The following is a 27,439-nucleotide window of genomic DNA, read 5'->3' as shown; positions in this document are numbered from 1 at the left end:
TTACCTCAACTCCTGGCACTTGTGTAGCCCGGATCCCAGCCGCTGGATTCCTTCACACTGAATGTGGCAGTCCTGCAGGTTGAGGTGTTTTATTGTATCACAGAGTACGATGGCATGAGACAGGACCGCGCAGTCAATCGGGGTCAGTGTCATTCCACTGAATGAAAGTGTTTCCACAGATCCCAGTGTTTCCTGAGCCAGTCCACGATTCTGAGACTCAAACAGGTAGTGCAATGTGTTCAGGAGGCTCCTTTTACCAGCTTCACTCCCTGTGTTTCCAATCTGACGTTTAACCTCCTCCTTCACCCAGTCAATCACCCGGCAGGTTGTTTCATTTGGAAATGGACCCAGAAACTCCACCAGGCCCCGAGTTGTCATTGGGGAGGAGAGACCAGCAAAAAAACGGAGAAATACCTCAAATTGTCCATCTCTCCTGTTGTGGGCATCAGTAAGGAATTTCAGGATTTCCTCGGGATGTATAGTTAGGAATTGTGCGACTGCAGCTACAAACTCTTGGATGGTGAGGTGTGGGAATGTGTACACCACGCTCTGGGCAGAATCCTCTCTCTCCAAAAGCTCCATCAGGAACCCGGACAGGAACTGGGAAGGCTGAAGATTGTACTTGATCAAATCTCCATCTGTAAACACAATCTTGTTCTCGGACACTCCTCTGAAGGCCATCTGACCAACCCTGAGTAACACATCACGGGGTCTCTCAATCTCACGGCCGTGGTTTTTCAGGATGTTGTAAATATAGTAGGAGTACAGTTGGGTGATGGTCTTGGGAACTCGCTGTGGGTCCCTGACTCTTTGTGTGAAGAAGGGGCCCAGTGCCAGAGCGAGGATCCAGCAGTAGGAGGGGTTGTAGGTCATGGTGTACAGGATCTCGTTCTCCTTCACATGTTTGAAAACAGCTTCCGCAACCATCTGATCTTCAAAATGTCTGATAAAGTATTCCTTCCGTTCCTCATCAACAAACCCCAGGATTTCAGCCCGGACACTGATATCCGCCTTTTCCAATAAATGTAACGCAGTGGGGCGGGTGGTCACCAGCACTGAACACCCTGGGAGCAGCTTGCCCTGGATTAAACTGTACACAATGACAGACACTTCACACCTCCACTCGGGATCTGGGCACTGGTGCTTTGGTTCTGTATCTCTCCGACTGTCCGCAAAATCGATTTTGTGTTTGAATTCATCTAAACCATCGAATATAAACAGTAATCCCTCTGCGTTCTTCCAGACTTCTCTCAGGAAATTCCCAAAGTAAGGATACTGATCCAGAATCAGTTCCCTCAGGTTTATTCTACAATTAATGGTGTTTAAATCTCGGAATTTGAAACTGAAGACAAACTGGAACTGTTGGTATATTTTCCCCATGGCCCAGTCATAAACAATCTTTTGTACCATCGTTGTTTTCCCGATCCCCGGGACTCCGGCCACTGCTGCTGAGCTCCCAGATTTGGATTTACTCCGGGAAAAACTGCTCTGGAATAACTGATCAGTACGGATTTTTTCCAGCTGTCTGCGGAGTTGTTTCTCTCTATATTCCTCATGGTCTCTGCCTCTTGCCAGCAGCTCATGTTCCACCAGTCTCCGATCTCGAACAGTAGAAATGACCGTGAGCTCAGCGTAACGATCAGCCAGCTGGAAAACCTTCACCTTCTCCGTCATCAGGATCGTGTTCACTCTCAGTGTTTCAGTTCGTGTCCGCAGAGTCTCCTTGTGTTTCTGTTGGACATCTTCCATGGGAACAGAGAACATATTCAAAACGTTAAATGGCTCATCTGACAAAGAACTTTATAACGGTATTTCAGCATTCAGTGTTTGAGATTACATGAATCAATTCAATGCTTCCATGGATATTAGGACAGAAAGTAAAATTCTGTTCGCAGACACGGAATTGACAGCAATGGATGTCCCTGAAAATGTCCAATCCTCAGGTTCTGGTTCTAGTTATTTGTGAAGGTGAACATTCCCCTGATTGCACTTTCTCAGGAAGCTTAAACAAGCATCACTCCCCACTAACATCTTAACTACATTCTACAGAGGCGTGGTTGAGAGTGTGCTGACCTTTTGCATCACAACCTGGTACTCCAGCTGCAGTGCTGCCGACAAGAAAGCCTTGCAGGGGGTGGTTAGGGGAGCAGAGAAGGTTATTGGTGTCTCCCCACCTTCTTCCAAGATCTCTTTCAGAGTCGATGCCTCCATTAGACACGGTACATAATTAAAAACCCCTCACACCCTCTCCATGAACTGTTTGTTCTTCTGCTATCAGGTAAACGTTACAGGAGCATCAAAACTAAAACCACAAGGCTGCTAAACAGCTTCCTCCCACAGGCAGTCAGACTGTTAAATAGCTGCTCTATCTGACTCTGCTTTGGACACTTTTAACTTGCATCGGACACTTATAACTCGATTTAAAGCAACATGTGGCTGTTGTGTTTTATTATTTATTGTTGTGTTTATTATTTAGTGTTGTGTTTGTTATGTTATGATTGCACTGCTCCTGGGAAACGCTGTCTCATTCTACCCTGCAGAGCTGATGTACGGTTGGAACGACAATAAAGTTTTTGAATCTTAAATACCCTATTGCAATCCTGACTGCACTCCCGTTACAACAATTCACTATATTTAAAGCATTGTTTGACTCATTAACAGACGATGTTAATGTTGATCTGGTTTGGAACTATGGAGAGCAGGTCACTGTGCATTTTGGCAAGGCTGCACACTGGGGAGTCACAGGTGTCCACTGCTCTTGCATCAAAACAGGAGCAGAATACGCGGGAAATACTCAAGTCGGGCAGCGTCTGGGGGAGAATCACAGTGAAGTTGTGGATCGATAACCCATCGGAATGACAGTAATGAAAAAGGGTAGTTTTCAATCGCAGTGATGGAGGATTGGTGGAAAGATGGAATCTCTGTTAATGGAAGAAGCCACAAGGGTCTGTCTCAGTGATGTACATCGTGTCTGTGGGAGAGGGTGGTGAAGTCTTGGCAACTGCTACTCATCAGTCTTGCTGTGGGGGTGTGGGGCTCTGTCTAATGAGGCCTCCGTCTGTCAGAGTCGACCATGGATGTCCTGCCCCTGCAAGCCGGGACACTCCGATATGGAGAGGAAGCTTCTGCCGAAGTAGCAAGCTCCCTCTCTCCATGCATCTGATGTGCACAAAGGAACAGCAGAGACTGACACAGCTTGGCACCAGAGGTGTCGCAGGAGATGCCAGTCTGCGTTGAACACCATTTAACACTGACTCAGGGTCTCCAGCTCCAGGCTTTCCCACTGGGTTTACTCCCAAGCTCTTCCCCATGAGGGGTTACAGTTGCAAAGCAGTGGAGTTTTGAGATCAGAGTTTTCTTGTTCCTGGGTGAGCTGCCAATCACAGCCGACAAGCCCCATCTGCCCAAAGCGACTGGTTGTAAGGCACCAGTAACCCACCTCTGCCCCTTCTCCTGTCAGAAGAAACGCTTCCACCGGGATTAGTGGCTAAACCGCACGTGAAGGCCAAGAGCTGGACAGAGGCTACTCGACACAGGGAGCATTTAATAGGTCGTGGCAGCTCATCCGCACTGTCACCCCCCCTCCCCCCCCCGGTTATAACAATCTTAAGCAACCGAGGGGCGCTGTATTATTGACAACGAATTGATAAATTGGTTTATTATTGTGACATGCACCACTGTAAAATGGAAAACTTTTCTGCATGCGATCCAAATAGATCATTACATCACATCGGTGCAATGAGGTTGTACAAGGAAAAATGGAACAGAATAATTCAGGGAAACAGTGTTTCAGTTGCCGAGAAAATGCAGTGCAGGCAGACGATAAGGTAGAAGGCTAAAGGATCATTGGGAGGTCAGCGTTGAGTTTTTTTGGGACTATGTTACTAAACTGTAGAATTCAACAGCTTAAACTACAGTACTGTGCAGAAGTCTGAGGTGTATATTAGGACTGACACATTCTGTCTTTTGTTTTCTAGTTTGCACGTTATCCCGTTGTGATGCGGTTTGAACGGCATCGTCTGGATGAAAGGTGCTTTATAAATAAGTCATTATTATTATTATTATTATTATTATTATTATTATTATTATTATTATTATTATTATTATTATTATTATTATTATCTTAGCCTAAACTGGTAAAACTTGAGGCCCAGGCATAGCCAAGCACACTCATGTCTCAATTGATAGGAGATTTCAGACTATTCTCGTGGTGTATAATGCTATGGGTTTGCGAAGATTTACACGAGTATCGCCGTGTGGGCCTAATTTATTAACACTTTTCTGTAAAGCCTTTAGGATGATACCAGTTATCGATATTACGATTGGGATAAATAATACCCTGTTCGTGTTCCATAGTCTTTCATTTTGCCCTTTCAATTCAACATATTTCTGGTATATTTTTTATACTAATTCATTTCTGTAAGTTTGTGTGTTTGGAATGGCTATATCTATTTAAAAGGTTGCTTTTGCTTGTTTATCCTGTAAAATTACATCCGAACACAGATCATATATTATCCTATCTGAAATAATGATTGGATGCAGTATGATATGAAGGACTCCAAAAGTGGAAGAGGCTTGTATATTTAGTAAATTATGGGGTTTTTCATCAGTTGCAGTTTAAGCAACGTTTTTGTGAATGTTGTTCACCATTTTATTTTGCTTGTGCAAGTAATGAGATTCAGTTGAACTACTGCAGGATCTTTTAAAGTCGGATTGTTTGTAGTTTCTCTTATAATTTTCAGCATATATCATCATGGACCTATTAGTCGTTTATTCTGTATTATTGATAACTACATGTGTAAACAACCTTGTCCTGTATTGCTACAGTGATCTCTTCTGTTTCTGGGAAGAAGTCTCCAACTCTGAGCCAGGAGCTCGACGCTTCCTTGTCGACATCTATGTCAATGGAGCTAATTGTGGATTTCAGAAAAGGCGAGATGAGGGAGCACGACACACCAGTCCTCACAGAGGGATTTGATGTGGAAAGAGTGAGCAATTCCAAATTCCTGGCTGTCAATATCTCCGAGTATCTAACCTGGACCGAATATATCGATACAGCTACAGGGAAGGCACAACAGTGGCAATATTTCATCCGGAGTTTCCAACATCACTCGAATATTTCTGCAGATGTAACTTGCCGAGCATTGTAACTGGCTGCATCACCGTGGCAGTCCGAATGGACATTGAACCCATCGATACTGCCTCACTAATCTCTTTTTTAAATTTCTATTTCTGCACTACTTATTTAGTTTAATATTTCACATAAACACACAGACATGCACAGCTATATATGTTCAACATCCAGGCCCTGAAGCCACTTCGCTGCTCAGCCAGATCCACCGTCTGACAGGCCACATGTCTCGCATGGACAACTCCAGGTTACCGAAAGCAGTACACTACGGAGAACTCTCTCAGGGCAAGAGAGATCGTGGTGCCCCGCGCAGGAGGTACAAGGGCCAAATTAAGCAGAGGCTCTCTCAGGCAAATATGGAGGTCAACGAGTGGCAGCCGCTGATCCACGGAAAAGCCAGGAATTTTGAGGAACCCAGAAGAGCGAGTGCTGAAAAGAAGAGGGGATACAAGAAGATTCCAACTACCCAAGCGCCTGCATCCCAGCTGTCCCTCTGTCCCAACTGCTCCCGAGTCCACAGATTCGGAATTGGCCCCTACCGTCACCAACAATCGTATCGTCATCCAGTACCACCAACCCCCACTCACAGAGACACACACACACACACACACACACACACACACACACACACACACACACACACACCACACACACACACACACACACACACACACCACACACACACACACACACACACACACACACACACACACACACCTATTTGGGAAGAGAACAGGATTTAGGGTATGTTTCATGATCATTAATGCTTGGTGGAACCCCGGAATGTCCATGCCCTCAAACCCTTTTGTTCCCCGGATCTGGAGTACCTGGTGCTGCTGTGTAAACCTTTCCGGCTGCCAAGGGAGTTCCCGGATGTTATTATCACAGCTGTGTAATAACAACATCCCCCGGTTGTGTGTTATTGTCACAGAGGGGAGATGATTTCCTTCAGAAATCGGTCAGGACTTTCCAAACCACAAAATTTGTATCAACAGTTCCGTGTGAACAGCACTTGCCGTGTGACCGACTGGTTACATTGCCGGTGATCAGCAGGAGCTCAAGAAATTCAGCTCCGATCTGTGTAAAGTCATCCAGGCAGCGAAACGACAATACAGAGATCGTATTCAGGCACAGCTCTCCACCAACAACACACACAGCTTATGGCAAGCTCTGCACCCCAATGCAGACTTCAGAGCTAAGTGCAATGGTGCTGCCAACATCGCTGCCTGTCTCCCAGAGGATCTAAGTCTCTTTACGTTCGGTTCGATATCGCCAACACTGAGACCCCGGGGAGAGCCGACAAAGCGACCTGCACATTGGTCATCTCTGAGGCTGAAGTTCGCAGGTGTTTCCAACGAGTGAACAGTCGCAAGCCTGCGGGACCGGACGGCGTCCCAGGGCGGGTACTCAGGATGCGCGCGCCACAACTGGCAGGTGTATTTACGGATATTTTTAATCTCACCCTCTCCCAGTGTAGAGTTCCCTTCAGCTTCAAATCATCCACCATTGTTCCTGTACCTAAAACAACTAAGGCAACATGTCTGAACGTCTGGCGTCCTGTCGCACTCAACTCAATAATAAGCAAATGCTTTGAGAGACTGGTCAACGACTGCATCTGCAGCTTGTTACCACCCACACTGGATCCCCTACAATTCACCTACCGACACAACCGATCAACAGATGACACAACAGCCACTGCTCTGCACACCTCCTTAAACTTCTGGAGAAGAGGGATGCTTGTGTGAGAATGATGTTATTAGACTACAGTTCAGCATTCAATACCATCATTCCCTCCAGGCTTGACAAGAAGCTCAGAGACCTCGGCCTTCACCCTGCCTTGTGCAGCTGGGTCCTGGACTTCCTGTCAGATCACCGGCAAGTGGTAAGAGTGGGCTCCCTCACCTCTGCCCCTCTGACCCTCAACACAGGTGCCCCTTAGGGCTGTGTCCTAAGCTCCCTCCTTTACTCTCTGTATGCGCATGACTGTGTCGCCACCCACAGCTCCAATCTGCTAATTAAATTTGCTGAGGATACTATATTTATTGGCCAAATCTCAAATAATAACGAGGCAGCCTACACAGAAGAAGTCATCACCCCGACACAGTGTTGACAAGAAAACAACTTCTCCCTCAATGTCGCAAAAACAAAGGAGCTGGATGCAATGTTGCAAAGACAAGAGGAATGGAGACGGGCTAACCCCTATTGACATCAATGGATCTGGGGATGAGAGAGTGAACAGCTTCAAGTTCCTCGGCATTCACATCACTGAGGACCTCATGTGGTCTGTACACATCAACTGTGTGGTGAAAAAGGGCACAACAGCACCTCTTTCACCTCAGATAGAACCATAGAACATTACAGCACAGAAACAGGCATTTTGGTCCTTCTTGGCTGTGCCGAACCATTTTTCTGCCTAGTCCCACTGACCTGCACCTGGACGATATCTCTCCAGACCCCTCTCATCCATATACCTGTCCAGGTTTTCCTTAAATGTCAAAGTGATCCCGTATTCACCACTCCATCTGACAGCTCATTCCACACTCCCACCACTCTCTGTGTGAAGCAGCTCCCCCCTTAATGTTCCCTTTAAATGTTTCCCCTTTCACCCTTAACCCATGACCTCTGATTTCTTTTCTCCCCTAGCCTCAGTGGAAAAAGTCAGCTTGTATTCTCTCTATCTGTACCCATCATAATTTTATACACCTCTATCAAATCACCTCCCATTCTCCTACATGCCAGGGAATAAAGTCCTAACCTATTCAAACTTTCCCTGTAACTCTGTTTCTCAAGTCCCGGCAACATCTTTGTAAACCTTCTCCGCACTCTTTCAACATTATTAATATCTTTCCTGTAATTAGGTGACCAAAACTGCATACATTACTCCACATTCGGTCTCACCAATGTCTTATACAACCTCACCATTACATTCCAACTCTTATACTCAGTACTTTGATTTATGTTTTATGATTTATAAAGCTCTCTTTATGACCCTATCTACTTGTGACGCCACTTTTAGGGAATTATGTATCTATACTCCCAGATCCCTCTGTTCTACTGCCCTCCTCAGTGTCCTACCATTTACCTTGTATGTTCTAACTTGGTTTGAGCTTCCGAAGTGCAATACCTCACACTTGTCCGCATTAAACTCCATCTGCGGTTTTCCAGTCAATTCCTCCAACTGGTCCAAATCCCTCTGCAAGCTTTGAAAACCTTCCTCATCGTCCACTACACCTCCAATCTTTGTATCATCAGCAAATTTGCTGATCCAATTTGCCACATTCTCATCCAGATCATTGAGATAGATGACAAATAACTGGACCAAGCACTGATCCCCATGGCACATCACTAGTCTCAGGCCTCCACTCAGAGTAGCAATCCACCACTACCACTCTCTGGCTTCTTCCATTGAGCCAATGTTTAATCCAATTTACTACCTCTCCATGTATATCTAGCGACTGAATCTTCCTAACTAACCTCCCATGCGGGACCTTATCAAAGGCTTTACTGAAGTCCATGTATACAACATCGACTGCCTTCCCTTCATCCACTTTCCTGGTAACTTCCTCGAAAAACTCTAATAGATTGGTTAACCATGATCTACCACGCACAAGGCCATACTGACTTTTTCTAATAAGTCCCTGTCTATCCAAATACCTGGAGACCCTATCTCTTAGTATTCCTTCCATTAATTTACCTACTACCGATGTCAAACTTAGCAGCCTATAATTTCACGGCTTACTTTTTGAGCCTTTTTTAAACAACGGAACTACATGAGCTATCCTCCAATCCTCTGGCACTCGATCCGTGGATATCGACATCAGGTCATGCGGATTTATCTACTCTGATTTGCCGCAAGCACCTCCTCTTATTTAATCTGTATAAGTTCCATAACCTCCCTACTTGTTTGCCTTGTTTCCATAGACTCCATTCCATTTTCCTTAGTAAATACAGATGCAAAAAACCCATTTAACATCTCTCCCATTTCTTTTGGTTCCATACATAGCCGACCACTCTGATCTTCAAGAGGATCAATTTTATGTCTTATTATCCTTTTGCTCTTAACATACCTGTAGTTCTTAAAATTATCGTTCACCCTGACTGCCAAAGAAACCTCATGTCCTCTTTTAGCCCTCCTGATTTCTTTTTTAAGTATTTTCTTACTCTTTTTATACTCCTCAAGCATCTTATTTCCTCCCTGTTGCCTATACATGTTATACATCTCTCTTCTTCTTTATCAGAGTTCCAATATCCCTCGATAGCCAAGGCTCCTTATTCTTATTCATTTTGTCTTCAACCCTGACAGGAACATACAAACTCTGCACTCTCAAAATTTCTCCTTTGAAGGTCTCCCACTTACCAATCACAATCACAACCTGTCCCAATCTACGATTTTTAGATCCCTTCTCATTTCTTCAAATTTGGCCCTTTTCAGGTTTAGAACGTCAAGCCGAGGACCAGATCTATCTTTATCCATGATCAAGTTGAAACTAATGACGTTATGATCACTGGAACGAATGTGCTCCCCTACGCACACTTCCGTCACCTGCCCTAACCCATTTCCTAATAGGAGATCTAATATTGCATCTTCCCTCGTTGGTACATCTATATATTGTTTTAGAAAACGTTCCTGAACACATTTTACAAACTCTAACCCATCTAGACGTTTAACAGTATGGGAGTCCCAATACTTGTGTGGAAAATTAAAATTTCTGTCTCCTGCAGTTGTCTGTTATCTCTCTGCAGATTTGCTCCTCCAATTCTCTCTGACTATTGGGTAGCCCATAATACAACCCTATTAATGTGGTCATACCTGCCTGTTTCTCAACTCCACCCATATGGCCTCAGTAGACAAGCCATCTAATCTGTCCTGCTGAATCACTGCTGTAATATTTTCCCACCACCCACCCTTCATCCCTCTGTCTCTATCACGTCTGAAACATCGGAACCCTGGAACACTGAGCTGCCAGTCCTGCCCCTCCTGTAGCCAAGGTTCAGTAATGGCTATGATGTCATAACTCCATGTGTCAATCCAGGCCCTCAGCTCATCTGCCTTTCCCACAATACTCCTCGCATTGAAATAGACACACCTCAGAAGATTATTACCAACACACACAACCTTGCTATTTGTGACTTTGCATGAACTACCAACATCATTTATTTTTACCCCCGTTCCACTATCGACTCTGGCACTCTAGTTCCCATCTAGTTTAAACCCTCCCCAATAAAACTAGCAAACCTCCCTGCAAGTGTATTGGTGTCCTTGTAGTTCATGTGTAACCCGTCTCTCTTGTACAGGTCCCACCTGCCCCTGAAGAGGTCCCGATGATCTAGAAATCTGAAACCCTGCCCCCTACACCAGTTTCTCAGCCACGTGTTCATCTGCCAGAGCATCGCACTCTTACCCTCACTGGCACGTGATCCAGGCAGCAATCCGAAGATTACTACCCTCTATCTCCTGTTTTTCAATTTCCTACCAAGCTCTCTGTCCTCACTCTTCAGGACATCCTGACTATTTCTACCTATGTCATTGGTACCGATGTGTACCACGACATCTGGCTGATCACCCTCCCACCTCAGAATGCTATGCACGCGATCAGAGATATCCCTGACCATGGCACCCTGGAGGCAACAAACCATCCGGGAGTCTCTGTCACAACCACAGTATCTCCTGTCTGTACCCCTGACTCTGGAATCCCCTATCACTACCGCTCTCCTCTTCCTCCTCCCTCCGTTCTGCACTGCAGAACCAGACTCAGTGCCAGAGATCTGGCTGCCGCAGCTTGTCCCAGGTAAGCCATCCTCCCCACGCCCCCCAACGGTATCCAAATTGGTATACATATTTTGGAGTGGAATGGCCACAAAAGAACCCTGCATTAACTGCCCTTCCCCCTTCACTCAACTGACGGTAATCCAATTACCTGTGCCCTGTTCCTTAGGTGTAACTACCTCCTGGAAGCTACTATCTATAACCTGCTCAGTCTCCCGAATGATCCGGAGGTCATCCAGCTCCTGCTCCAGTTCCCTAAAGCGCTATGTTAGGAGCTGCAGCTGGATGCACTTCTTGCAGGGATCATTGTCAGGAACACTGGAGGTCTCCCTGACTTCCCACATCCTGCAAGAGGAGCATTCCGACATCCTGCCTGGCATATTCTCTCATCTGAACAAAAAAAAACAGAAAAACAGTTCGGTGAGATGGTTGAGGACGTTGGGATGGGCCCCTAAATGCAAACGATTTTCTATAAGGGCACCATTTTGTGTATCCTGACTGGCTGCATCACTGCCTGATATGGGAACTGTACTTCTCTCAATTGCAGTACTCTGCAGAGAGTGGTGCGGACAGCCCAGTGCATCTGTAGATGTGAACCTCCTACTACTAAGGTCATTTCGGACGGGGTAAAAAGGGCCCGAAGGATCATTCTGGACCCAAGTCTCACCAAGCACAAACTGTTCCAGCTGCTACCATTCGGGAAATGGTACCACAGCTTAATAGCCAGGACCAACAGGCTCCGGTACAGCTTCTTCCACCAGGCCATCAGACTGATTAATTCACGCTGATACAATTCTATTTCCACAATTGTGTACATAAATACAGACTCACTGCACACACTTTACTGTAATCGTGCTGATGGCGCAGAAAAACAACTTTCACGACATGTGTCCATGATATTAACCCTGATCCTGAAAATTTTTATCTGGCTGCTGTCTCATTTTTTTTAGATCTGTTATTCATCATCCTCATACTGTCCTCATTGATATCAATCCAAGTGCACTCCAGTGCACATGGTGTTTTCCAGAAATTGTTATTTAAATTCTTATTTTTTTGCATATTTTCCAGATCTGTTTCAGAGCAGGATAATTTACCAAAATTACACATCAAAATGGGCACAGTGAGTGTTTACTACCTTCGTTATATTTTTACTGTTCAGCTCTGTTTGGCAGATTTTCTTGATCCTTGATGTAAATTCAAAGTTTGTTCAGCCAAGCAGTAAATTCAGATTTTCTTCAGCCTTGAAGTAAATTTTGTTAGAAGGTTTTCCTTTATCACACGATGATCTATTTTCTTTGCTTATTGATATCCTAAATATCCGTTTCATATTCTGTTGCATTGCATCCCGATGCTCTGTTTGATATTCTACCGGCTCTATTGCACCTTTCTTTATGTTTAATCATGTTCTGTACTTTCCTAGTCTGAAGTTCATGCTTATATATTTGGAAATTAGTTCCAGTATTTGAAATGTTTGTTTCAGCTTTACTGATGCAAGAGCAAATAATTTCAAATCCTCAATGTATAGCTGTGTCAAGGTAAAATTTGTATTTTTTTCTGATTAGATACCTGATTTTTGTCTGTTTCAGTAAATTATGAGTGGGCTTAAAACCAGACAAAACCACAGTGGGCTTAGTGAGTCGCTCTGGAAAACCCCTCCATTTATTTTGATAGTGGTCGTTGTTCCTCTGTGGTTGTTAATAGGACGATTATTTTATGCGAATGCTTCATCAGTTCTAGAAATTTCACAAGCATTGTATGAATTTTATATATATTTGGAACTTCTCTTAAACACACGAGGAACAGAATCAGATGTGTTTTTTTAATTGACAATATAACACTGTAAGTTTTCTGCTTTCCACAGTGTTTGAAATAGAATTACATAATCTGTTATCTGTTGTTCAAACCCAAACAGTATTCTGTCTGCTCTCCTGTGAGTATATTGTGATTATCGAAGTTGTTATCTGAGTTGTTATTAGTTATGAGATGTACGATGCTATCATTTTCGATATAAAATTGTCTTATTATTGTTAAGAGCCAATAATAACATAGTAGGTGACCATTTAGCAGTCTTATAAATGCAGAAAAAAGCTGTCTTTGAGGCTGGTGGTATATACCTTCAGCCTTTTATATGTTCTCCCCCATGGGAGTATGACAGAGAGGATATATGAGGCGGTTTGGGGTTCAGTAGCAAGGCTTTGGTTCGGGTTTGTGTCTTGCCAGCTTGATTGAGCTCCTCCAGGAGGTGACAAAGGTGATGGATGCAGTTACACATGGATATTGTCTACTTGTATATTGGTAGAGTGTTTGACAAAGTTCCACATGGGAGGCTCATACAGAATATTGACATGCTTGAGAACTGTGGGGAATTGTCCTGGCTGCCGGGGACACAAACTGGGAGAAATTTCTTGGCAGCCGGGTGGTGAATCTGTGAAGTTATTGTCATAGACGGCTGAGTGAGGCACTTGATTGAATATATTTAACATGCAGCTCGATATGTTCCTGATTATGAAGAATGTCAACGTTTACTGGGAAAATGGGGTAGAGAGGAATTGAAGAATAAATTCACTGAGCCGAATGGCTTAGTTCTGCTACTAGGTCTTATGGTTTTAGTGAACATCGGGAGTCTTGTGTTCACTTCTGATTGTCCAGCTCTTGGAAGGATTGGAGAGGGTGCAGAACAGGTTCATCAGGATCTTGCCTGGAGTCGGTGACATGTGCTACAAGTAGAAGTTCGATAAACTTGGTTTGTTTATTCTGGAGTTAAAATAGAGATCTGACAGAGGTGTACAAGTTTGAGAGATGAGAGTTTGGTCGACAGCCTATATTTTGTTGTTTTATTTTTACATATGACTGGTGTCTGGTACCAGAGGGCATTTGGTTAAGGTGAGATGGGGTAAATTTACAACAATTGTGAGTAGTTTTTTAACATAGTTGTGGGTGCCTGGAATTTACTGTCTGAGTCAACATGGCTTTGTGAAGGGAAGGTCGTGCCTCACGAGGCTAATTGAGTTTTTTGAAGAGGTAACAAAAAGCAATTGATGAAGGTACGGTAGTAAATGTGGTCGACATGGAGACACTCACGAGAGACTCATCCAGAAAGTCATGAGGCACGGGATAGGTGGAACCTTGGCTGTTTGGATAAATAATTGGCTTACAGGAAAAAAGCAGAGGGTAGTAGTGGAAGGAAAGTATTCTGCCTGGAGGTCTGTGACTAGTGGAGTGCCGCAGGGATCTGTCCTGGGGCCCCTTCTATTTGTGATTTTTATAAATGACCTGGATGTAGAGGAGAAAGAATGGGTGAGTAAATTTGTGGATGACATGAAGATTGGAGGAGTTGTGGATGGAGCTGTAGGTTGTCGAAGGTTACAAGAGGATATAGACGGTGCAGATTTGGGCAGAAAAGTGGCAGATGGGGTTCAATCCGGATAAGTGTGAGGTGATGCATTTTGGAAGGACAAACCAGAATGTTGAGTACAAGTTTAATTGTTGGTTACTTAAGAGTGTGGATGAACAGAGGGACCTAGGGGTTCAAATCCATACATCCCTTAAGATCGCTGCACGGGTTGACAGGATAGTTAAGAACTCCTATGGGATGTTAGGCTTCATTAATTGGGGGATTGAGTTCAAGAGTAGAGAGGCCAAGATGCAAATTTACAAATCTCTGGTGAGACCGCACTTAGAGTATTGTGTTCAATTCCGGTCACCTCATTATAGGAAGGATGTGGAAGCTATGGAGAGGGTGCAGAGGAGATTTACCAGGATGTCGCCTGGTTTGGAGAACAAGTCATGTGAAGCAAGGTTAGCAGAGCTGGGACTTTTCTCTTTGGAGCGTAGAAGGATAGAGGTCTAATGAATTATGAGAGGCAGAGATAAGGTGGATTGCTGGAGCCTGTTTCCCAGGCACCAATGGTCAATAATATAAGAAAGGATACCAAAGTATATTTTTTTCTTTCCCGGTTATATAAAGAGTGAAAAAAGGGAGAGGGTCGATATCGCACCACTAGAAACTGCTGTTGTAGTTGCAGTAACGGGTGAAAAGGAAATGCCAGACAAACTCTGTGCAAGTCACTGGCAGAATTCCAAAAGGTAAAGAACATCAGCGAACAGAATTGCATGTAGTGCTATTACAAAGGAAAAGGGGCTTGAAAGATTAAAGTTCTGAAGATAGAAAAGTCACCTGGACTGGGTCATACAGTGCATCAGGAGTCTGCCTAAGGTGTGTTGGGATTCCCAGAGCGTTAGGACCTGGAGTGAAGGCTTCAGCAGAACCAACAGCTGGATTAATAGAAAAATATATTGTAGAATATTCAGGCTGCAAAGAGACACTCGTTGAACTGTTACTAAAATCCAGAGATCAGTGAATGATTAATGGCGAACTTTGATTCCCAGGTTTTGCCAAGTCACAGACTAACACTTGAGATGTGGTTTGAACTGTGCATTTCATCACTCACCTATCAGCTGAGTGGGTAATTCAGATAAACCTTGGCCGATGTTGAAGTATTCTTGTGGATCAGGACCTGTTTAAATATGAAAAAAAATCCATGGAAACAGAGCTAAAATAATTAAAATAACTAAAATGTTTATCTCAATGTGCCTTTGTGTTCAGTGCGTGGTTTTAACATACCGAGTTCCTGTATTTCCCTCAGTATTCTGTCCAACTTCGGTAACTCAGTCCTCCACATCAGAAAGGATTCCCACATCGCCCTCCGGGCCCGGGAGCCTTTGCCATTCACCAGACTGAGGAAGAGTCTGGAACTCTCTGCCCGGTTTCCCTTCTCTGTCAGTTCAGTGACTTTCTACAAAAGGAAACAATGAATTTATTGTGGAGCAGACAGACATACATGGAGAATGTGCAGGAAAGTATCTGTTCATGGCCCCCGTAGCTTCAGAACAGATGCAGTCACTGGGCTGCTGCCTCATCCTCTCTGGGTTCAGTCATTAACAGAGAAACAATAACTGAAGGAAATTCTAAATCAATAGTGTGTAAGAATAAGGATTTCCTGACACCCTGCAGTAGATGCAATGGATTAATTTCCTCGATCTGTCAATGTGCAGCATTACATCAACAAGATGTGACAACAAGAACGGGAGAGAGGGGAGAGAGAGAGCAAAAACAAATGGATGGCGGGCATCACTGAATCGTGGCTGACAAAAGTTTATAGTTGGGTGCTTAAATCCAAGGATAAATATTTAATCGAAAGGATACGCAGGTAGGTGAAAGTGTTGGGTCGAAGCTGCTGTCATTAAAAATGAAAAGTCCTGAGAAAGAGGTGATGTCGGATTAGACGATGTGGATGTTAAGTAACTGCGTAGGTAAAATGACCCTGATGGAAATTATATACAGGCATGTTAACAGTAGCCAGGATGTGGGCTACAAATTACAACGGGGGAGAGAAGAGTCATTCAAAAAAGTCAATGCTAAAATTCTCACGGGGAGTTTCAATATGCAGGTAGCTTTGGAATATCAGTTCAGTGCTGAATCCCAAGTGAGGGAATTTGTAGAATGCCTATGAGATGGCTTTTGAGAGAAGCCTATGGTTTTTTTTAAAACTTTTTTTATTGCATTTTTAAATGATTACAAAGTATGAAAAAACAATGTATATAACCCATACCCCCTCCCCTTAACCCCTCCCCCCTAACTGCCCTATAGAAAAAAAAGAAAGAAAGAAAGAAAGAAAGAAAGAAAGAAAGAAAGAAAGAAAGAAAGAAAGAAAGAAAGAATGAATGAATGAATGAATGAATGAATGAATGAATGAATGAATGAATGAATGAATGCCTGGTGGTTGGAAGATCTCCACATGCTCCATGGAATTCGTAATAATTTTAATATGTATATTTATTTCTTTCCCCTAATAACCAATTGTTTCATCTTCAAAGCATCTATATATTTAATCCTGTCTTTTGTAAATAAGGGCTCCAAATTTTCAAAAATGTTTCATATTTATCTCTTAAATTATAAGTATTTTTTCTAATGGAATACAACCATAGATTTCTTTCTTCCAAGAATCTATACTTAAATGTGTATCCGATTTCCAAGTAACTGCAATAGCTTTTTTGGCTACTGCCAGTGCAATTTTTATAAATTCTTTCTGATACTTATTTAGTTTGAGTTTCGGTTTTATCCCTTCAATATCACCTAGTAAAAATAATATTGGATTATGAGGAAATTGTGTTCCTGTAATTTGTTCCAGTAAAAGTCTTAAATTTGTCCAAAAAGGTTGAATTTTAGAGCAAGACCATGTCGAATGTAAAAAAGTACCAGTTTCCTGGTTACATCGGAAACACTGATCCGATAAATTTGGATTAATTTTTTTTATTTTTTGTGGTGTAATATATAATTGATGTAGAAAATTATACTGCACTAATCTTAACCGAACATTTATTGTATTTGTCATACTGTCAAGACATAGTCTTGACCAATTTGTTTCTTCAATTTTAATATTCAAATCACTTTCCCATTTTTGTCTTGACTTATGGACTCCTTGCTTAATTACCTGTCTTTGAATCAAATTATACATGCAAGATATAAATTTTTTGATATTTCCTTTTTGAATTAAAATTTCTATTTCATTAGATTTCGGCAATAACATTGTTTGACCTAATTTTTCTCTTAAATAAGCCCTTAATTGAAAGTAACAAAATAAAGTGTTGTTTGATATTTTATATTTATTCTTTAATTGTTCAAATGACATTAATATACCTCCTTCAAAACAATTCCCTATATATCTAATCCCATTTTGAATCCAATTATATAAAAGTTGATTGTCCATTGTAAAAGGAATAAGTCTATTTTGAATTAAAGATCTCTTTGCTAATAAAGATTTTTTTATCTCATCATCAACATTTATCTTATTCCATAAATCAATCAAATGTTTTAATATAGGAGATTCTTTCTTTTCCCGTATCCATTTAGATTCCCATTTGTATATAAAATCTTCTGGTACATTTTCTCCTATTTTATCTAATTCTATTCTAATCCATGCCGGTTTATCTTTCTCGAAAAAAGATGCAATAAATCTAAGTTGATTTGCTTTATAATAATTCTTAAAATATCGGGTTATAAAATAAATTGGGATAAAAGTGAAATTTTACCTCTTACTAAAGGAGATTATAATCAATGTCGATTAATAACTCAATTTAGATGGCCAGCAAATGGTATAAAATATTTAGGTATAAGAGTTGATAATGATATAAAAAACTTATACAAATTAAATTATTACCACTTTTGAAAAACATTCAGGAAGATCTTGAAAAATGGATGGCATTACCAATAACATTAGTAGGTAGAGTAAATATTATAAAAATGAATATATTCCCTAGATTACAATATTTATTTCAATCATTACCAATACAATTACCCCAGAAGTTTTTTCAAGAGTTAAACAAATATCTGAGGAAATTCCTCTGGAAAGGTAAGATGTCCAGAATATCGTTGGAAAAATTGACATGGAAATTTGATCTAGGAGGATTACAACTTCCAAATTTTGAGAGAAGCCTATGGTTGAGCCCACTACAGGAAAGGCGGATCTGGATTCTGTGTTGTGAATTGAACCAGATTTGATTAGGGAGCTTCAGCTGAATAAACCCTTAAGAGGCAGTGATCATAAAATAGCAAAACTCAGCCAGCAGGTTGAAAGGGAGAAAGTAAATTTAGAGGTATCAGTGCGACACGAGAATAAAGGAATTACCTCAGCATGAGAGAGGAGCTGGGCAATAATAAATTCGGAAGTGACAATAACGGGGACAATGGCAGAGCAGGAATGGCTGAAGTTTCTCGGAGGACAAACAATCACAATGATGAAGAATTATTCTAAAGAGAGGATGATCAACCGTGGCTGACGAGGTAGTCAAAGCAGCACAAAAGCAAAGGTGAGGGCAAGATTTGTCTGACTGCCAGGAAGCACAGAATGGGAACACATAGGGCTTTCTCTGGTCGAATGTTGGTGACCAGAGGTGTTCTGCAGTGGTTGGTTTTGGGACAGTTTCTTTTTCCGTTATGTCAATGATTTGTAGGCTTTATGGCCGTTATTGTAGGCATTACGAAGATATGGGGAGGGAGGGGACGTGTTGAGGAAGCAGGGATTTCGCTGGAGGACATGGACCTATGAAGAAATGGACACATCAGTGGCAATTGGAATGTAGTATAGTGAGGTACATGGCCATATAGTTTAGCAGAAATAATGAAGACGGAGACTATTTTTGAATCTGGGAGAAAATTCAGAAATCGGAGTTGTAAAGAATCTCTGGAGATCCGGTGCAGGATTCCGTGCAGTTTGATTCTGTGTTCGGAAAGGCAAATACAATGCTAGCATTCACTTCGAGAGGATCAGAATATAAGAACAAGCACTGGCCAGACCGCACTCGCATATTTTGATCCCCTGATCGGAGAAAATGTGTGATGGCATTGTGAAAAATCCAGAGAGGAATCTAAACGAACAGAACCTGTGATATTAAACCAGATTTTGATGGGAATGGATCCTGGATGCACTGGTAATAGCCGGAGTGTGAGAGGATGAGGGGGAATCTAATTGTAACCTGTGGAATATCGGAAGACATTGAGAGGATGTGGAGATGATGTTTCTAGGTGGCGGAGTTTATAACCAGACGGAACAGCCTCAGATTAGAGGGAAGTCCATTTGGAACAGAAATGAGGATATTATTTAGCTGAGGAGTAGTGAAACTGCAGAATCCATTGGAACTGACAGCTGTGGAGACCAGGTCATTGAGGATATTTAAAACAGAGGTTGGTATCTTCTTGACGGGTCAGGTGAGCAAAGTTCACTGGGAGAAGGCAGGAGAATGGGGTTGAGAGGGATAGTAAATGACTCATGATGTAATGGGGGAGCAGAATTGATAGGCCTAATGGCCAATTGTGCTCTGATGCCTTATGGTCTCATGATGTATAAAGACAAAAGAAGACAAAGAAATGTCAGTGCGGCTATCTTATAATGGAGATGGTTACTGCCTGGCACTCATACCGTAAAATGGTAATGACTTCCTGAATGCAGGCATGGGTTTCCTGATTAACTGAGGAATTATGAATTAAATATTGAATAGTCTTCAAGCAACATACACCTATGATAGGATTAAGGTAACTGACTATGGATGGGCTTAGGATATTGCTCTGAGAAATAAGAGAGGCAGCGTTTAAGGGTAAGCACAACATTGTGGGCCGAAGGGCCTGTACTGTGCTGTACTGAAATAAATCAGCAAACTTCCCTGATGGCCCACTGCACTGTAAAATAATCCTTCAGTTTCACTGCTACCAGGTCTGAGGAGTTACAGTTGTGAAAGAAATTTAACCAGTAAAGCAGACGTCTCCAGATGATGAATTTATAGATCAGCATCATATTTACAGATTACCTCTTGCCTGTGTTTGAATAATGCTTGTGTGATTCATTACAGACAGAGCCAATGAATCCCAACGAGAACAGAGTTACTCACTGGTGTAACACACTTGATTTTCTAATACCACTCATGGCTGAATAGGTCAGATCTCGGACAAGACAATCACTGTTTGTGAGCTCCAAGGAGAGTGACCTGAAATGCTGTGTCCCTGTCTCTCATTAGTCAGATATTCAGAAAGTTAGCAGATTTTTTTTTTGTTTGCCCATTCCCTTTCAGGAAATCCTATTGAACTTCTTCCCTTTCAGGACAACCTGTTGATTTTTTGGGATCATGGGTTATCAGCAAGTCACCAGATTTATTTTATGTTTTGTGCTTTCTTCTGCTCTTTTAAATCAAACTATTGATGTTTCTGGTCATAAGATATCAGCTTTGTGCGTGATCTTTCACATCCAATCAATCTCAGAGTTTATCGAGGAAGTTACCAGGAAAAGGGATGAAGGCAAGGTTGTGGATATTGTCTACATGGACTTCAGCACGGTATTTTACAAGGGCCCGTATAGGAGGTCGGTCTAGAAGATTCAGTTGCTTAGCATTCAAGAAAAAGTAGTAAACTGGATTAAACACTAACTTTTTGTAAATAATCCGGAGTGTCACTATAGACTGTTGCATTTCTGTTCGGTGCCTGTATCTCGTGCAGTGTCACGGGGATCGGTGCTGTGCCTGTTGTTGTTTGTCATCTATATCAATGATCTGGATGAAATTACGGTTAAGAGCATCAGCAAATTTGCTGATGACTCCAACATTGGGAAGGAGCAGTGGACAAAGAGGAAGATTACACGAGCTTTCAGTGAGGTCTGGACCAACTGAAGAATGGACTTAAAAGAGGCCGATTCAATTTAATGCAGACAGGTGCAAGATGTTGCACTTTGGATGGACCGATCAGGGTAGATCTTACAGAGAGACTGGTAGAACAAAGTGATCGGGAATACAGGTACATAATTAATTGAAAGTGGCATCAAATGTTGATAGGCTCTGAAAGAAAGTTTGTTAGCGCATTAACCTTGGTAAATGAAAATATCGTGTACGATATGATGTTGTATAAGACGTTGGAGAGGCCTCATTTGGATATTATGTGCAGTTCTGCACACCTAACTGCAGGACAGATGGAAATAAGTTTGAAAGAGTACAGAAAAAAAAATCATTACAAGGATGTTACCTGGACTGGAAGACCTAAATTATAAGAAAAGAGTGAACTGATTAGGACTTTATTCATTGGAACATGAAAGACTGAGCGGAGATTTGATAGAAGTGTACACAATTACATTGGGACATAGGTAGGATAAATGCAAGCAGGCATTTTGTACTGAGGTAAAGAGGTCCTACAACAAGAGGTTATCAGTAAAAGGTGAAAAGTGAAAAGTTCAAAGGGTACAAAGGTGAAACCGGTTTACTCAGAGGGTGATGAGAGTGCAAAACTAGCTAGCAGGGCAAGTAGTGCAAGTGCTGAAGAGAATTCTGAATAGATGCTTGCGTAATGAGCGTATAGAGCGCCATGGCCCGGTGCAGGTCAATGGGAATAAGTGGATTCTGTGGTCTGGCATGGAATAGATGGGCCAAAAGGCCTGTTTCTGTACTGTACTTTGCTGTGACTATGACAAGTCAGCCACACATTGTTTGGGAACTCACGGAGCCAAGACAAGCTATGGTTAGCTGGTTTCCCTCCCCCAGGTACCGCAGTGAAGCCGGTTGGCCCAATTGACAGTTTAATACTCATCCTGTATTAATGAGATGAGGTGAAGCTACCCGCCGGTTCAGCCAAGATTTGAAATTAGTTTCAGACCGAATGCCTTTTGGAAGTCCAGATATGCAGCCACTGCTCTTACTTCACACTGATAAATACAGCAGGTGATACAGGAAAAGGTGATGCTAAACCTGCAGTTCCCAGTGCTCCCCACCTTAAAAACTGAAACCAGATCTGCGAGAGGCAAGTCAGAGATCAAAGTCTCCATTCCCAAGTTGATCTCCTAAAACATGCAGGAGATTAATGTTGATCACTATTCCCTCTGATACCAGCAGATCAGTGACAATGCACGAACTGCACTCACCTCATTTTCTTCTCTACTGAAATGTCCCTCCTTTGTCAACATCCAACCCAGTCTCTCAACCTTTTCTTCAATTGCTTGTTTGAGTCTGTCCCTGTAGAACTTTGTCAGTTGGTACAGTCGATATTCCTCCCCTTGTGCCAGGAGGTCGGAGATTGTAAACTCTGGCTCTGTGAATATAAAAAGGAAAATGTAAGCTTGAACTCAGATATCCCTCGTCTCCACCGCTCTCACCCAACTCAACAAAAAAACCGTGTCTTGAACCTGCCAACAGATACAAAACTGAATTAATTCTCCATCTCCAACACCATCACACTGAGCACGGATTCCCCCTCCGGCTGTGTGCACAGACCACTGCTGTTCACTCTGCTGACCCACGACTGTGCTGCAACACACAGCAAGAACGACGAGTCAGCTTACAGAGAGGAGGTGCAGCAGCTAACGGACTGGTGCAGAGCCAGCAAACTGTCTCTCAATGTGAACAAAACAAAAGAGATGGTTGTTGACTTCAGGGGGGCACGGAGCGACCACTCCCCGCTGAACATCGGCGGCTCCTCAGTAGAGATCGTTAAGAGCAACAAATGTCTTGGTGTTCACCTGGCGGAGAATCTCACCTGGTCCCTCAACACCATCTCCATAGCAAAGAAAGCCCAGCAGCGTCTCTACTTTCTGCGAAGGCTGAGGAAAGTCCATCTCCTACACCCCCCCATCTTCATCACATTCTACAGGGGTTGTATTGAGAGCATCCTGAGCAGCTGCACCACTGCCTGGTTCGGAAATTGAACCGTCTCCGATCGCAAGACTCTGCAGCGTATAGTGAGGTCAGCTGAGAAAATCATCAGGGTCTCTCTTCCCACCATTACGGACATTTACACCACACGCTGCATCCGTAAAGCCAGCAGCATTATAAAGGATCCATGCACCCCTCAAACAATCTCTTCTCCCTCCTGCCATCTGAGAAAATGCACCGAAGCATTGGGCCTCTCACGGCCAGACCAAATAACAGTTGCTTCCCCCAAGCTATCAGACTCCTCAATACCCAGAGCCTGGCATGACACCTTACTGCCCTATTGTCACGTATATTATTTATTGTAATGTCTGCACTGTTTTGTGCACTTTATGCAGTCCTAGATAGGTGTGTAGTTTAGTGTAGATGTTGTGTGTTTTTTTTTCTTTTCCTCTGTTGTGTTTTTTTATGTAGTTCAGTCTAGTTTGTGTAATATGTCATCTAACACCATGGTCCTGAAAAACGACTCATTTTCACTATGTACTGTATCAGCAGTTATGGTTGAAATGGCAATATAAAAGTGACTTGACTTGACTTGAATCTAACACTTGCCTTAAAGCCCACCCAACAATGTTCTAGGCATTACGTAATAGAAGGACCAAATTTAATATAAGCCAGTCTATCCCCCATACGACCCATTCACATATTTAAATTTGGATGGGCATAAAAGTTGGGACTGTTGGTAATATTCGCTTCCCGGAGTTACTCTCTCCATCCAGGCGCACACATTTCCCCGAATGTGAACCGTACATCCTGTCAGGTGATCATCCTGATAAGCCGGTGACCGGACACATTTACTCCCAGTAAAATAGCAGGATAGGCACAGTAATACTAATCACAGCAGTTGAACGCACGGATGACCACGGGATGCACCTGTGTCCGGTGATACTGGGAAATATCACTGTGATTATCTTCCACAAGCTAAAATCTCCCTCGGTCACTAACTGTCCAGTAGTCTGTGTCACACAAAGACCAGCAACGGGATTACACATGGTCCAGTCTGCTGGATCACACATTCTCCAGTTGCTTTGTCACACGAGGAGCTGGAGACTGGACAAGGGGACTGGAGTCCCCTTGGTCACCGACTGACCATTCCCTTGAGACACACGTTGTCCAGTCCCCGGGTCGCAGGCTGAACATTCCCTTGCGATCTATGCTGTCCTCTCCACTGGTTGCCATCTTCTCCCCCACCTGCTGATCATCATGTAACAACTATGCAGTTCATTGGCAAAGTCTTGGTTATAGAGCTTTGTGTGTAGTTGCAGTTGCTAATCTATAGGATGGAGGTGATGAAGCTGGAAAGTGTGAAGTGAAGAATGAACACTACGGTACTGGGCTAGGGTGTTGTTTTTTGTGTTGTATGGTTGGGCTGGGACAGCTTGCCCTGGAGCTCAGGAGCTTGAAGGGTAATCTTACACATACACCTACACACAAACACAAACACACACACACACACACACACACACACACACACACACACACACACACACACACACACACACACACACACAGTAATAAGGGGTGCAGATAGGGTAGATGGTCACAGTCTTTTTCCCCGCGTAGGGGAGTCTGAGACTCGAGGGCAGAGATTTAAAAGGGACCAAAGGGGCACTTTTTCACGTGGTGGCTGATGGATATAAATTGCATTCATCCGGAAGAGGCCACAATCACAAATAAAATTACAAAATGGAGAGCATGTGGGCAGGAAAAAGGGGAGTGGAAGTTTACGAGGGAAGTTTGGGCAAACTGCAGGAAAATGGGAAATCTAGATCAGCTTGAATTATATGGGCCGAACGATCCGTTTCCAGGCTGCAGCATCGTTTTTATTCCAGCTGGAATCTCAGATTTGAGCACAATCACAATGTCTACAGGTGACACAGACATTTGGTCATTGGGTATGCCGGATTTCCCAGCCAAGATCCTGGGAATTTAAATTCAGGTAGAAGATCGCATCAAGAGGGAAATACTTAGAAACTCAGGTTCACCATTTCTCCACAGCCCAGACATTCACTGGGGTGTTAAAACTCCGAAGCAGACCAGAAATGTATCTACAATGAGCTGCCTCCTGTTCCTCAGCCATTCCCAGCACCGGCAATGATCTCCACTCCGCTACAGAAAACAGATTTCGGTGACACCCCTCCTCCTTTGCGTAGCAGGCAAGAAAAACCAGGGGGGAGTTGTTAGCTTTCCTTCCAAAACCTGAAATGCTGTATTATCATGGAATCTCTGAAATACCGGAAATGCTCCTATCATCTGGTTCTGAATTTTATAAGTGAAAGTTGAGGATGTCTTACATATCAGGGCTTGTCTGGAGGTGAAATGGACCCTGACCCTGAACATTCACATAAACCACAAGATCGCTGTCACATTCCTGTCTGTGTTTCACTCACGACCACCTGATTCAGGAGTCCCTGCTCCTTTCACTCAGCTGAAGGTTTGTGTGGTGAGCGGAGTGATTCGACCATTACTGGTGTCAGGTCCCTGCGCTGGAACTGTTGTGTTGATCAATTACTCAAGGCCGCTTTACCAGTGGGATAAATGACACTGCTTTCTATGCACTGTTAACACCTCTGTCAGCTTTTTTTTTCATCTGAACTATTGTGTACAAACGCGACAAAAGATTAATTCAAAGATCCCTCTGATCATACCTTTGTCCATTCTGATTCTGACTGGCGATTGTTGATTGTCGTCGTCTTGTTCACACTTTGGTCGCTCTGCAGGACAGCTCCACCTGCTGGTGATGCTCTAAATTTCACAACAAGCAGACTTTTAGTCAGAGAGTACGACTACTTTGCAAATATGACAGTTTTTCCATCCCCTGTAGCATTTGGCATTGGGACCAAACCTTCCCTGTTAGTAACCACGTCCACACCATATCTGTCCACTGATACCTGGCGCATCTGCTGACAGAGTCACAGAGCAATAAAGTCCAAATTTAGAGCGTTCGGCCCAACGAGACAATGCCAACCACAGTGCCCACTGAGATGGTCACAATTTCCTGTGATGGCGCCATCTCCCTCCTGGCCTCTTCACTCCATCTACACACCCCAACTGCTTTTTGATTTATGGAACTGCACCTGCCTCATCCACTTCCTCTGGCTGTTTCATCCACATGATCCCCAACATCTGCATGAATCCGCTGCTGATCAGATAGGGTTTGCAATCTCTTTACCAGCTCCTGTCCATTTAGATCCCCTAGATGCTAGGATAATCTTCTCTGTGAACAGCAACTGCTAATGTTGTGCATTCTGCACAAGTAATCCTTGTGCAACCGCATCCAAATCATTGCTATAAAATAACGAATATCAAAGGTCCCAACTTGTAGCCTCACGGCACACCGCTAATTACTCGCCTCCATTGCGAGGAGAAATCTTCAACCAGCACTCTTTGCTTGCTACCTTGAAGCTAATTTTGAATACATCCAATTTGCTCTCTCCGGACAGCATGGGACCTAATCATCGAGACCAAGCTGCCATGTGACACCTTGTCAAATGCTTTGCTGAAGTCCCGCGCACAACATCTATGGGAACATAACTTTGAATTTCCAACTCTGTTAATGTCACGTTCACAGGTTCTGACAATGTAATTAGCAGAAAAGTACTTGATGAGACCAAGGTATGTCAATGTAAATTATGAGTTGTCATGTGCTAGTTAGGACTGAATAAAATGCAGTGTTGGGATATTTTGCTTTATAAATGATCTGCTCTCAGCAGAGGCCGAAGCGATGATATATTCGAGGGTAAGTATATCACTGCAGATTGCAATAGCCAGTGGTATCAGGGGAATGTTGCTGCAGTTCATGGTAATTCCACATTTCTACAATCACTGCCACACGACACACTTGGGGCTTCTTATAAAGGGAGGAAATTGTCAGCGCATTTTAAGATGATTATAACGTAACAAGGAAACATCGGAACTAACCAAAAGCTACTTCAGATGATGCAGCACCTTCAAATGAGCAAACACTCAGAGGATGTGAGTGACTGTAAAGAACTGGGCTTCTGAAAGCACATTACCAGACCTGGAGTGATTGCAACTTGCTCTGACCGAGGCATTCCACCTATTTCGTTCCTTCCTTTGTAAAGATATGTAATGTTTACAGGACCAGTGTTCGAGTGAATGAGACTCACCAGACTTTCTCCTGACTGAATCAATGAAAACTCTGAGTCAGAGGGTTCTCTTCAGTTGGTACTCTCAGTCCTCGGGCTGGTTCACTTGTCGCTGTTCCCTCGGTCTCAGTCGTGGCTTCTTTCCAGCTGTCGGCTTTTCTTCCAATAAATCTCTCACCGCAGGTCTAACTTTAA

The 27,439-nt window shown here is 43.1% G+C and overlaps 1 protein-coding gene across 1 annotated transcript; it reads right to left on the bottom strand.

Annotated features, from left to right (window-relative positions):
- On the bottom strand, positions 1 to 27,409 carry LOC132390508 (NACHT, LRR and PYD domains-containing protein 3-like). Its single transcript, XM_059963118.1, has 6 exons — positions 27,266 to 27,409; positions 25,784 to 25,880; positions 22,352 to 22,518; positions 15,523 to 15,694; positions 15,350 to 15,415; positions 1 to 1,742 (listed from the first exon to the last, which is right to left on the bottom strand). The coding sequence occupies exons 2-6, from the start codon at positions 25,791 to 25,793 to the stop codon at positions 1 to 3; spliced, it is 2,157 nt and encodes a 718-aa protein (XP_059819101.1). The 5' UTR covers positions 25,794 to 25,880; positions 27,266 to 27,409.
- Positions 27,410 to 27,439: the final 30 nt, after the last annotated feature.

The sequence above is a fragment of the Hypanus sabinus genome, unplaced genomic scaffold (assembly GCF_030144855.1).
Source record: "Hypanus sabinus isolate sHypSab1 unplaced genomic scaffold, sHypSab1.hap1 scaffold_930, whole genome shotgun sequence".
NCBI lineage: Eukaryota > Metazoa > Chordata > Chondrichthyes > Myliobatiformes > Dasyatidae > Hypanus > Hypanus sabinus.
This window is presented reverse-complemented; position numbering and strand designations above follow the sequence as displayed.

What these genes read in the sequence shown, in the direction of transcription:
- LOC132390508 (XM_059963118.1), bottom strand. An exon ending in TCAGTAGAGAAGAAAATGAG is followed by an intron (nt 15,695 to 22,351) that starts GTGAGTGCAGTT and finishes TTCCTTTTGTAG; the next exon opens with AAAGTCACTGAACTGACAGA. An exon ending in GAGGGAAATACAGGAACTCG is followed by an intron (nt 15,416 to 15,522) that starts GTATGTTAAAAC and finishes ATATTTAAACAG; the next exon opens with GTCCTGATCCACAAGAATAC.